Source organism: Corythoichthys intestinalis, chromosome 6 (assembly GCF_030265065.1).
Source record: "Corythoichthys intestinalis isolate RoL2023-P3 chromosome 6, ASM3026506v1, whole genome shotgun sequence".
Taxonomy (NCBI): Eukaryota; Metazoa; Chordata; class Actinopteri; order Syngnathiformes; family Syngnathidae; genus Corythoichthys; species Corythoichthys intestinalis.
The window spans coordinates 58281333-58295172 of record NC_080400.1 but is presented as its reverse complement, the minus strand read 5'-3'; the positions used below and the strand labels follow the sequence as shown (position 1 = coordinate 58295172).

General features: G+C 40.6%; 1 protein-coding gene across 6 annotated transcripts in view; it reads right to left on the bottom strand.

Annotated features, from left to right (window-relative positions):
- LOC130917465 (kinase suppressor of Ras 1-like) overlaps positions 1-13840 on the bottom strand; it is a 76715-nt gene that overhangs the window by 15875 nt on the left and 47000 nt on the right. For 4 of the 6 annotated variants that reach the window (XM_057838907.1, XM_057838908.1, XM_057838906.1 and 1 more), the window contains 11 exons: positions 12726-12809; positions 12593-12654; positions 11918-12030; positions 9516-9681; positions 9088-9145; positions 8957-9011; positions 7135-7359; positions 5093-5289; positions 4929-5025; positions 2903-3036; positions 2700-2831 (listed from right to left, as the gene is read on the bottom strand). In XM_057838907.1, the coding sequence (XP_057694890.1) occupies positions 2700-2831; positions 2903-3036; positions 4929-5025; positions 5093-5289; positions 7135-7359; positions 8957-9011; positions 9088-9145; positions 9516-9681; positions 11918-12030; positions 12593-12654; positions 12726-12809 (1323 nt within the window). The remainder of the gene's footprint in view (positions 1-2699; positions 2832-2902; positions 3037-4928; positions 5026-5092; positions 5290-7134; positions 7360-8956; positions 9012-9087; positions 9146-9515; positions 9682-11917; positions 12031-12592; positions 12655-12725; positions 12810-13840) is intronic. The other 2 variants (XM_057838905.1, XM_057838904.1) reach the window with 2 other exon arrangements.

Here is a 13840-nt window from a genome sequence, read left to right as displayed (position 1 = left end):
GTATGCAGTTGAACCATTCTGACCACGAAGCAGAAATACAGCAATGCCGAGACCCTGAGATACCTGCTGACAATGCAAAAAAGTTCTGACAATGTTCCATCTTCAAAGGTATCCATTTTAGCTAGCGTAATTATTAGTTGTGTTGCTGTAGCTAGCATCATTCGATGTTTATTTCACCTCACTTCTTGAGGTAAAGTGGCAATTTATTTATTTATTCATGCATTTAGTTTTTATGAAAAGTGACTTGTCTGGTTTATCCTACTGACGTCTGTTCCTCAGCTCATTGAGAATATGAATGAAACACTGTCTCGCATCGGTAAGGCTGCTTCTTTATTTCCACAGTCAAGACATCAGAGTAATGCTCTTTATATCGGGTCAAGTCACTTTTAAATACACATATTTAACAGACCTCCGTGAAACATGCACTGATATACGGCAATAGTTTTGTTTTCAATTTTTTCACTCTGTGGTCTCTCAACAAGTGCGTGCCGCGATGAGAGATGCATCTGGGGAGCTATCTCTTTAGTTAGCTGCTCGAAAAGGGCCAAAAGAAAATGACCCGTCTCAATTAAGATCTACTGGTGGTAAGTAAAGTAAACGTGCTTTATTTTATGTAACATTTCAATCTAAAAAAAAAAAAACACGAGGGCCAGACGTGCCTCCGTGCTGAGGCAATAGTAACATTGGAATTCAACCTAAATAAGTTGTCATTGTATATGGTGGAAAACACAGACTGAAAGACTGAAAAAGCAGTTTCTGCTCTTGCACACCTTTTTAAAAGAAACTGCTGTATTTTCAGCCAAAAGAACTGTTGTGTTTGATAGAACAATATGTCTATATGCTGCCATAGCAGATTCATGGCGCATTAGGCCCCCAAACTATTTTTAATTTGTCTGTTTTACCCTGGAAACCCCCGTTTACAGATGTCACGCAACCACTTTTGTTTCAACCCAGCCATAAAACGAAGGCAATTAATTATATTTATTATTCAAAATGTCTGTCATTTTTAGCTTAGAATCATTAATTGATGTCTAATATTTCGTTTAAAAAAAAAAAACCACGATTTAAAAATTTTATTCACTTGCAATTTTTAAACTTTTAAACAAATTACTTCACAATGAAAAAAAATGGTGTCTGTAAAAATGTCACAGATATCTACCTCATAACTAACGCTTATTTGTATTTTTTTGTTACTGTCGCATTTTCCATGATATGTTAGATGATAAATAATGGATCCAAACAAAGAAAAATTGAAAATAAAACTTTTAAAATGGTAAATATATGAAAAAGAACATCTCAACCACTCCTTGATGTCTGTGATTTCTGCATCGTGACCCCTGTTATATGACCATGTTTCACCCATAAAATCCCCCAAAAATTGAGCTGGCCATTCACAGCTGTGTCTTGACACTCATTAAAACACATGGAGTTTTTGGATCGAAACAAGGTATGTACGCGATAATATCTCGTTAAAGTCATGGTGTCTTTAATTCTGCTCTTTCATGCTCTCACCTACAGAGAGGGTTTCTCTTTTTTTTTTATTTTATTTTATTTTTTTTAATTTTTTAAAATGCCCTCCTGTTCAAAATGTTTAAGCTTTCCAATGATGTATCACACATAATTATCGGACAATTTTGAAAGTTGTCCAAATTGGGGGTCTCAGAGCGGAACTTCAAGTCACCTGAGTGTTTTCCGCCAGAAAAATGCAAATTTTGCTTTTGTTGAATAAAATTAAGATGATTCTGCATGCTTTCCTTATGTATTAAGTTTCTAATGTGAAACTTGAGTGATTTTGTAGCTGTTGAAAACTTGCACTCAATAAAAAACAGTTGCTATTTTGGGCAAAAACTTATATGACATGTTAAATATTGTTATTGATCCTAAAGATATAGGTTATTAACTCTGCATTTGGTGATTTTTATGCATCTAGCGTAAAATGTGAGAATTTTATAGCCATTTTAAATTTTGTTATACATGTATGAAAAATAATTCATCCGGATTTGATTAGGGAACGACTTTGAATTTTTTTATGTCGCTGCTCATGGAGACTCATATATGCCTAAGGGAGGTGCACGTTTTGGTTTTAGGTCACTAGCAGCTTTGGTTTTGAAAATATTTGAATTTGAAGTTTTTGAAAATACTGTAGGCCCCTACAGATCGGCCCCGAGCCACGTGTCCCGTTAATTGATAGTGAAGTCTATAAATCATAGTAATGATGCATTGGATTTACACAGCGCATTCTCAGGACACTCAAAGACACTTCAAATTGCATTAACCGTTCACTCCACACCAAATGGTGATACACTACTATTGTATCTACAGCAGCCCTGGGGCAGACTGACAGAAGCGAGGCAGAAAATTTGTGCCACTGGCCCTGCTGACCACCATGAACCACTCGTTCTCACACTACTTTCACAAAAGCAAGTTAGGTGAAGTGTGTTGGCCAGGAAACAATGTCAATGTGCACAAGTGGGAACTGGCTTTGACCATCCTTCACACAAAAATGACATTTTTTCATGGATATCAAAATCCAAATGGTTTCACAGCAGTATGTGAAAAGCCCTTTATGTTAAACCATTAACTAACTGACGAGTAATTATAATTTTAAATATATATATATATATATATATATTTTTTTTTTTTTTATGAAGCGAACTTTTACTTTTTATGTAAAATGAGTATCAAACTAACAACAATACCCAAAAGCATAAACATCGGCCGCTTTTGAGAAAGGCAGCTGGTCCTCAGCAACCTCTGGGCTCATCACGCGAACAATCTCTGGTGACAAGTAGTTGATCCATCCTTGGGGTATCTTCAACACACTTGTTCTTCTATTCAGACAGACAAATATTAAATATAGACAATAATACAGGAACATGAGTATCATCCATTTTATTCTTACCTGCCTTCTTGTACCACACCAGACATCCCAAATAGACCAAAATCTGTTATAACGACTCGGTTGGAGTCATAGAAAACATTCTTAGACTTCAGATCTTTGTGAACGATGCTTTTGGCATGCAGATAGCCCATTCCCTTTGGAGAGATGAAGGTATAAATAGTAATTAATTATATAGTTTAGACTCTTCTAGACTTCTGAAATGGTCAGAAAAAAAAAAAATTCTGTACAGGGAGTCCTTGAGTTCCGTTCCTATGCTGGCGACGAAACACGAAATTTCGCGAAAGTCGGATTTCACCTTTAAACGCAAAATTTTCGCCAAAATACTTTGTACAAAAAAAATAAAGTACATTACTTGGGATGTCCTGATCCGATCACAGGAGCGGAAATCAGGCCGATCGCACCATTGTTCAGAGAATTGGAATCGGGTGAAAAGGATCGGGTTTTTAATTTTTAAAATATATTTATGTTTTCTGCTTCGTGCTCGTACAGTGCCACAGCCGCTCACCCTCCCTCTTGCTAAACAGTGCGGCCAAACTGTCCAGTGCAGCTTGCGTTTGGTACTTTAAGTTTACGATGATTGACAGGTTTATAGCTTTGATCTTGCCAGGAAAGCTTGGTAGCTCTACGATCAAAGGCACAAATGGGTCAATCATCGTTAAACCTAAACTAAACATGTTTTTACATTAAAATCCCGATCCTTTTCATCTGATCCTCTGAAATATAGCACGATCGGCCCGATTTCCGATCACGTGATCGGATCGGGACACACAACACAAATTGCTTTTGGCCACGAGCAAGGTGTTTTCGCAAGTGTTTGTTTCTCCGTTCTTTTTATGATGTTAAGCTTCGTTTCTATGGCAGTTGCTTTTCTTTCAGATGAAGCCATACCTTTCTGGGAAAAAAGGGCAAAAAAAGCCAAAGATCCTCCTGGCGCACAAGTACATATGGCAGCGCACGGATGACGAGATGGGCACAGGTCCCGGAACCTACGCAGAAAATTGTGCTGAAAACAACATCCAAATACCCACTTGCCATGCCGTGCCGTGGGACTTACAAGCCTCAGTTTCAGATAACATCCATAATATAAATGTTATGACAACAATTTACAATTATTTAGGCTATACTCTGCACAGCAGAGAAAATTGCCCACATAACCACAGGTGGGACTTACAGTACACAGTCAGCAATTAGTTTCTCAACAGGTCTAAGTTATAAAATAAGTTATAAAAATCAGAGATTACGATAAATAACACAAACCCATTCTTTTGCAAGTATCATTTCCCCCTCTTCTCTGGCCCCAAAGTTCCCACCACCTAACAAATTGTGCAGCCCAAACCCGAATTTCCCATAAGGCTGTTTCTCCGGCTGTTGGTGGTCCACCTGGCTGACTGCTGGCGCTGTAGCTGGCCCCCACTCTGGGTGGCGCTAAACCTGACCAGCTGCTGCGGCGCTAGCCTCCTGCTGCACTCGGTCCTGCCCGTTATCATGATCGCTGCAGCTGCCCTCATCGCCGGTTGTTGCTTTTCTGACTCGTTTTGAACCATCTTCCTTCTTTTTGAAAAAAGACATGTTGAAATACCATTTGATCCTGGCTGCTTGCTCCCCAGATGCCGCAAATTTCCAAAGTTTTTTTTTTTATGAGTTGCGTGAGTTGTTGGTCCAGCTTTTCAGTGTATCAACAATTTTCCGATTCTTTCAAATGACGTTAAATTTTCATAAACAACATGCAATTCTTGGGATTTGTCCTGTAAATGAATTCATGCATATTATTATTTTATTTTATACATTTTTTAAAAACGTTTTTATATTATTATTATTATCTTCTATACACAAGAGATGCCGGATCTCCCCAAATAAGTCCCAGAACACAGGAAGGCCAAAATCAAGAGGTGCTGGATCTTGTTCCGGCAGGATCCAGCACAAATTAACCCCTGGCGCTGGGGACTAAAGTCAAAGCAAGTCAAGTCAAAACATCATAGGTCGAGGACGTCGTAACCCAAGGACTCCCTGCATTTCTGTTTCTTACCTTTACAATTTCCTGTGCAATCTGTCTGGTGTTATTCATATCCAACAAATGACCGGTTTCTCTTACAAAAGAGTATAAAGGCACCCCTTTACAGAAACTGCAAAGCAAACATATTTGTGTATGTGTATTGGAGTAAGTCGAAATGAAGCATTAGTGACTTCTACCTGGTGACAATAGCAAGGTGCGGTGGAGCCATGCAGGCGCCCATAAACAGAATGACATTTTCATGTCTAGTTTGCCTGTAGTTCATCACCTCCTTCTTAAAAAGCTTCAGATGCTCCTGATTATTGCCGTCGATCTCTACAAGGCGAATGGCAACCTCTCCGTGCCAGCGACCCCTGAACACTTTCCCCCAACGACCCTGGAGAGACGAAAAATTAATTCAATTAAATAAAACATTTTAGCCATAATATTCATTCTAATAATATTCTAGGAAATCCAAAGAAGCGGAGTAAGAGTAGGGGTTTTTTCGTCTTCATAAATCTACTCAAATAAAAAGTATAAAGTATCCATCCATCCAGTCAGCCAGCCAGCCAGCCATCCATCCATCCATCCATCCATCCATCCATCCATCCATCCATCCATCCATCCATGGGGCAGCAGCTTTAGCAGGGAAGCCCAGACGTCCCTGTCCCCAGCCACTTCAACCAGCTCCTCCGGTGGGATCCCAAGGCGTGCCCAGACCAGCCGAGAGACATGGTCTCTCCAGCATGTCCTGGTTCATCCCCAGGGCCTCTCACCGGTTGCACATGCCCGGAACACCTCTCCTGGGAAGCGTCCAGGAGGCATCCGAAACAGATGCCCGAGCCACCTCAACTGGTTCCTTTCAACGCAAGATAGTAGCGACTCTCCCGGATGACAGAGCTCCTCACCCTATCTCTAAGGGAGAGCCCGGACACCTTGCGGAGGAAACTCATTTCGGCTGCCTGTATCCAGGATCTTGTTCTTTCGACCCACAGCTCGTGACAAGAGGTGAGAGTAGGAACGTAGATTGCCTGGTAAATCGAGAGCTTCAGCTCCTTCTTCACTACTACGGACCGGTGCAGAGTCCGCATCACTGCAGATGCTGCGCCGATCCGTCAATCTACCGCTCCATCTTACCCTCACTCGTGAACAAGACCCCTAGGTAGTTGAACTCCTTCACTTGGGGCAGAATCTCATCCCAGAGGACACACAACCCTTTTCCGGCTGAGGACCATGGTCTCGGATTTGGAAGTACTTATATTCATCCCGACCGCTTCACACTCGGCTGCGATCCGCTCCAGTGAGAGTTGTAGGACACGGCTTGATGAAGCCAACAGCACCACATTATCTGCAAAAAGCAGAGGTGCAATGCTGAGGCCACCAAACCTGACACCCACAACGCTTTGGCTGCGTGTAGAAATTCTGTCCATAAAAATTATGAACAGAATGACAAAGGGCAGCCTTGGCGGAGTCTAACCCTCACTGGGTACAAATTTGACTTACTGCCTGCAATGCGGACCAAACTCTGACACCGGTCGTACAGGGACCGAACATCCCTTACCAAGGGGCTCGGTACCCCGTACTCCCTGAGCACCCCTCACAGGACTCCCTGAGGCACATGGTCGAACACCTTTTCCAAATCCACAAAAGACATGTAGACTGGTTGAGCGAACTCCCATGCCCGGGACGAAAACCACACTGCTCCTCATAAATCCGAGATTCAACTTCCTGACGGACTTTCCTCTCCAGCACCCCTGAATAGACTTTACTGGGGAGGCTGAGGAGTGTGATCCCTCAATAATTGGAACACACCCATCTTATAAAGGGAGACCACCACCCTGTTCTGCCAATCCAGAGGCACTGTCCCCTATGTCCACGCGATGTTGTAGAGGCGTATCTGCCATGACAGCCCAACAACATCCAGAGCCTTTAGGAACTCCGGGCGGATCTCACGGACCTCTGGGCCCTTGCCAGCTGAGCTCTCCAACCACATCAGTGACTTCGACCACAGAGATAGGACAGCCCAGTTCGGAGTCCCCAGACTCTGCTTCCTCAAAGGAAAGCGTATCGTTGGAATTCAGGATGGCTTCGAAATATTCTCCCCACCGACTCACGACGTCCCGAGTTTAGGTCAACAGTACCCCATCAAGTAAATGGAACGGAGTAAATGTCTGCTCTGTCTTGCGTCGAGCTAAATTGTTTAATCTTTTCGCAATTAAAATACAAGCATGGGTGCCATCACCTTTCCTATAAGCTCTCCAAGCTGCAGCTCCTCATAGGGGATATCCCATTCCTGCAGGTAGATGCTGGTCTGACTGGCCTTCCGGTCGATGCCCCCCCTCCAGCGGCCACCAGTCCTACGACGACAGATGGAAGAGGGCAAATCTTCCAGCCCGTCTTCATCAAAGTCCTCATTGGAGAAGGACTTGTCTTGGACATCACTGGCCGGATGATCCGCCTCTGCCTTCTCATTGTTAAAGAGCAAAATACATTTCAATGTCTGGTGAATATTTGTCTTCTTCTACCACTCTAAAACCAATTTATTTTCTTTGTTACTGTTCCAGGTATGGGGAGTTACAAGATATAAAATGCAATGATTCAAAGAGTGTCATTATGATTCTAAGAACCAAAGAGGACAAATGTTTGGTTTTCCCTGATTTTAAGTTCTCAGGCAAGTTTTACAGTCCTGCTGTTATGTAAAATACCTCAATCATATGATCATGGACATGCTGACTGACAATGAGGACATATTTTGACAGTGTTGCTCATTATATGTCCAAGCCCATGTTCTCTCCCAGAAATTTGGGCAGTGCTCTCATGAGGTCAAGTTCGCCTTGTTCAAGTCCGATTGCACAGCCTTCTACACTGTGCATCTGTGGTCAAATTATAATAAGACAAGCTTTCAGAGACCGCAAGTGGCATACTGTGACTCTCTGACAATCTTGTTGAAAAGGCGCAGATGGTGCAGTGCTTCTGAAATGTTTGTACCTGCTTGGGGAATATTCTCCAGTCTGTTAAAAGGGTGCTGATGTTTAATTTTATTAATCGAATGAAGAGTTCTAAAAATGTGCTTGTCTTAGGCCAGACTAAAATTTTGCACAGTTCTACACGCCGCTTGTCACTGTTCTGGAAACACTAGTATAGGTGCCTTTTAAAAGTGGGTCACTAGCGCCCCTTTCTGACTTACTGTATATCCCGGTAAAATTCCGTGTAAGGTGACGATTTACCCGTGTCATAGCTTTCACACATGGAGAGATGTCCCGGGAATAACATGGGTTAGACACTTTCAGACTTGTCCTGTGTTGACGACTCGACACTCTCTGTGCGGGGAGGGCGGCTAGCGCTATTTTATTACGCGGACATGACTTCATTTTTGGTCGGCATAAGGAACAAATTAAACCATACATTTCCAAAGATGGATGATGGACTGTTTCTTCCTTGGCTGTACAATCCAGTAGCAATTTAATTTCGTTATGTTTCCAGTTTAAATTTTCTTTTTCCAGTTTGCCATGTTGATAATTGCGTGGTGTGTTAATCGCTTATTGTCTTACTGCGAAGAAAAGAGGAAATGACGAGTGACCCGCCATGATATTTACGTCATCAGTCAGTGCTGTGAGCCGGGAATTAAACGCCTGAGTTCAGACATGCTATGTCCCAGGTAAGTCCTGGACATTATACGAGGACACGACCTAGTAAATGTATGTGTCATCTCCGTGTTAGTTGACCCTGGAAATTGCTTTTATATACTGTATAAGGGCTACCCTAAATCCTGTGATTTAACCGGAGTTCAGGTATCCGTGAAAGGGGCGCAGGAAACCTAGTGTTGTGTCACTGTAGTTTATTTCTTTTGTTATATTGTTTTTATTTCTTTAAATCTTTTCCTTGTGTTGTATGGTTGTAACTTGGACCTTGAGTCTGGTAATAAATAAATAAATCTATCCATCTAATCTATCTATCTTACTCCTGTTTGTCAATGGTTTCATATGTGAGAAGGCGCACCAATGAAAAATATCTTTGCTTGTGTAACTTTTGTGTGTAAGTGTCAAATTTCTGCATGGGCACACCTGGTCTTGCTCAGCTGCTTTCACCGGCGTCTCAGTAATGGCTGCCTGTGATACTCTAAGAAAATAGTTAGGGATAGTCATTAACTGACGCAGTCAGTTTATAAAACATCAATTTGGCTGTAGCATTTTACCCAGATGCATTGGAGCTGTCCGACTGTTGACTATCAGTATTCTTGCACTCAGGAACATCTGTTGAATGGGGGAAACAGAAATGACTTCAGAAAACCGCTTTATTTCCCTAGAATTGTCAAGTACTTCCTCATTATGCCTTGCACCAAAACAGTCAGTCAATAATACAGGTCTAACAAAAACGGTGTTCGAAACTTCTGTTTTTAATTTTCTGTTACCTGATTTTGCTTTTGATAAGTCTCTATATACTGTATGTCAACTTTTATTTGTAGTTCTTGTACAGTGCCCTTAGGTGTTCAGAAAGGCGCTTTGAAATAAAATGCATTATTATCATTATCATTATTAATTTTATTATTAACATGCCCTGTCCCTTCCAAATAAATACAGATCCGCAGGCCACATACGGCCAAGCTGAGCATCCCTGCCTTACCTGGGAAGCGAAAGTTATGATCTTGGAAACCCTGTGGAGGTGTGTTGAGTGGGGGCGTGGCGCTGACACTGGGTGGGTTGCTCTGCTGGGAACGTGCAGGAGAGGAAGGTGTGGAGGAGGCGGCTGATGATGGGTTACTGCTTGAGTCAAGCTGGACACGAGGCTCCTGTGTGAAGGATATACATGTGGATCAGTGCTGCCCAAAAAAACAAAAACAACAGAATACATTCAAGGTAACGTTTCCTGATCAGCCCTGAAATAAAAAATAAAAAATATAATAAAATAAAATTTGGCCTCAAAAGATCAATGCATACTATACGACCCAAGATTATACCTAGCAAATTTCATTTTGATCCATCCTTGAATAACAAAGGAGTAGCAATTTTAGTTAGTGTTCTTATGAAAAGTCCCAACTAAAATCATGAAAATAAATACCAGTATCCCAAAGCAATTGACTCTATAACTATTACAGTGGTATGAAAAAGTATCTGAACCTTTGGAATTTCTACATTTCTGCGTAAAATCACCATCAAATGTGATTGAATCTTTGTCAAAATCACACAGATGAAAAAACAGTGTCTGCTTTATCTAAAACCCAAACATTTATAGGTTTTCATATTTTAATGAGGAGATTATGCAAATCATGACAGATGGGGGAAAAATAAGTACCGTATTGGCCCGAATATAAGACGGTGTTTTTTGCATGTAAATAAGACTGAAAAAGTGGGGGTCGTCTTATATTCGCGGTCTAGACGTTATACCCATTTAAGACGCTAGATGGCGCCAGATAGCATTGAAGCGATGCTCTGTCATGACAGATCTCAGCTACTCTCACATTTAACCAGTTTGCATCATTTTATTGCAATGTTTTTCCTTATTCATATTTGTTTCAAGACTACAGTTAGAGTTAGACTTCACTTTGATGGTTAATGCAGTTATTGCAATTTTGTTGTTTTATCACAATAGATTGGTTTATTTACATTTCAAAAACCAGAAGTCATTCATTTACAAATGTGATTGCACTTTAGTATACATATTTGTATGTTCAGATATTGAGATTTGAATAAGGCAAAATAACATGCTTTTTCTCTCAAATATATTGTTATAATCATTTGTTTCGGATGTACTGTAATTATTTTCTGTATAAAAATTAATTTGGTGTTCAAAAAGTATTTTTTCAAACTTGAATCTTGAAAAAGACGGGGTCGTCTTATCGTCAGGGTTGTCTTATATTCGGGCCAATACAGTAAGTGAACCATCAAATTTTAATATTTTGTGCCCCCCCCTTTGCAGCAATAACTTCAACCAGATGCTTCCTGAAGCTACAGATCAGTCTGGCACATCGATCAGGACTAATCTTGGCCCATTCTTAGAGACAAAACTGCATTAGTTCAGTCAGATTCCTGGGATGTCTGGCATGAATCGCTGTCTTTAGGTCATGCCACAGCATCTCAATAGGGTTCAAGTCTGGACATTGACTTGGCCACTCCAGAACATGTATTTTGTTCCTCTGAAACCATTCTGAAGTTGATTTACTTCAGTGTTTTGGATCATTGTCTTGTTGCAGCACCCATCCTCTTTTTAGCTTTAACTGTCTGACAGACCGCCTCAGGTTTTCCAGCAAAACAGCCTGATGAACTTTCGAATATATTCTTCCATTAATGATTGCAAGTTGTCCAGGCCCTGAGGTAGCAAAACAACCCCAAATCATGATACTCCCTCCACCTCCATGCTTCTCGGTGGGGATGAAGTGTTGATGTTGGTGAGCTGTTCCATTTTTCCTCCACACATGATGTTGTTTGTTACTCCCAAATAATTCTAATTTTTACCTCTCTGAGTATTCTGCGCTGAACTCTTGGAGTCATGTTTGGTGGACGGCCACTCCTTGGGAGAAAAGCAACAGTGCCAAACTCTCTCCATTTGTAGACAACTTCTCTGACTGTTGATTGATGAAAATCCAGACTTTTAGAGATGGTTTTGTTTCCTTTCCCAGCTTTATACAAAACAACAATCCTCGATCGCAGGTCTTCAGACAGCCCTTTTGACTGAGCGATGATGCACATCAGACAATGCTTCTCATTAGGACAAATATTACCAGGTGTGTGTTTTATAGTGCGCAGGGCAGCTTTAAACCACTCATAAGTGATTGGGCACACAAATGACTTAAATTGTTTGGTAAAAATTGGTTTCAATTGCTTTTTAAGTCTCCTGACACAGAGGGTTCACTTACTTATTTTTCCCCCCTCTGTCATTGTTTGCATGCTATCCTCATCAAAATATGAAAACCTATAAATGTGGCCCTTGCATACTTCACTTTTTCTGTATGTGGGAAAGTTTTGAAAAACTCTGATGTAGCTAGATAGACAAAGGAATCTTCAAGTGTAGATAGAAGTTCCACATACCCTTTTGGTGACTGCCTTTGGTAACGTACGAAACTGCAATGGGATCTTCGCTCTGTGATCAATTCGATTGTTGATATCAGAAGGCACAGATTCCGCTCTTCGTATCTTTGGCACTGCAAATCAAAACAGTTTTTCCAAGAATACACAGCAGAATTTTTTTATCAATACCAATCTTGGCAAATATAAAGTACAATGAAGAAAAAATCTTTTTAAAAGAAATTTTAAAAAACCACACAGCTTGCATTGCACAAATGAAAACTCGCATTGACTCCAACGGAGGGCAAAATTTCCCTTTATGAACAGTAATCATGCCATCATGCCATTACTCAGTATCTCAAGGCAATGCCCGGGCAAAGACTAATGAGCAAATGTAACAACACTTAAATGCTCCCAAGTAGTAAAACGACAGACACTTGGCACGCGGAGCTAATACAAAAATGCCAGCAAGGATGCAGTGTAGATAAAGCATTGATGGCTTTATTGATCCCATATTAAGAGTTGGGTAGTAATGCAAGGATAATCGCCGGACAGTCTAAAACAAGACCAAGGCTTTCAAAATGTTATCTTGACACCAAGACGGTTCTAAAATTAAGTGGTACAAAGGAACATGTTTAGACAAAACGGAAGTTTGAGTTAACAATATTAATGTATTCCCAGATGATGAATATTGCTTACATGTAAGAAATGAAATCCGACAAGAAGGAGCTTCTTTGGTACATTTGTTGTGGCACTTTAATCTGTAGGTATAAAAATGACAAAACGTGACACAATCATCATACACATGAATATTGAATATTGAGTGTCTTACTTGCAGTGTTTACACTTTACACCAAAGATCATGTTCCTGCCACAGACTTGGCATGTCTGGGAGAGCCATGATTTAGTTGAAAACCTGAAAAGAAATTGAAAATGACATTTAATTTTGAAAGAACCATGCAATGTCTATACAGTCAATTATAGGCTGGAAGGTCTATCTCCTGTAGGCATTAAAGGAGCAATATGTAAGACTGGTGGCCAAAAATGGTACTGCAACCAGGATCGAACTCTTGAAGTGCACCACATATCCTTCCTTCCCTTTTGGGTTGCCAGATAAGTGCTTACCAATGGAGAATCAAACTTCATTATCATGCCAATGATGCATCATATAATAGAAAATGCGATGTCTGGGGAAATTGCGTGTGTAGCTTTGCTGTGTTCAGTACAAGTACACGCAAGTACACGTACTTGTATTACAAGTACAGGCAAGTAAAGTTGCTTGAAGTACATATATACAAATCTACACGTACTTGTAGTACAGATAAAAACATATGTACACATACTTGTAGTACAAGTACAAGGAAGAACATGTACTTCTAGTGGTAGTACAGGCTAGTACAGGTACTTGTAGTACGAGTACAGGCAAGTACAGATACTTGCAGTACATATACACGCATGTACACGTACTTTGAGTACAAGTACAGGCAAGTGCACGTACTTGTACTACAAGTGCAAGCAAGTACAGGTACTTGTAGTGCAAGTACAGGTGCTCGTACAAGTACAAGTAACCATAGCTGAGTATAATTAAGTACATGTCCTTGTAGAATACTCTAAGTAAACATACTTGTAGAGCAAGAGCAAGACATACAGTACAGTGGTATCGCTCCATACGAATTCGTTCCAAGACCTTGTTTGCATGTCGAAATGGTCGTATGTCATGATTTTCCCACAAGAATACATTATAATTCCATTCATTCGTTCCACAGCCTGAAAACCTATACCAAATCCTGAATAAATACTGCTGGTACCATTACAAATGGCAATTACACATAGCAAAACAAATAAATTATAAATAAAAATCGGAATAATCATATGATAATAATAATAATAATAATACCTGTAATAATGTAACGAATCAGGTTCTAATGTGGCAGATGTGTTTTCCGT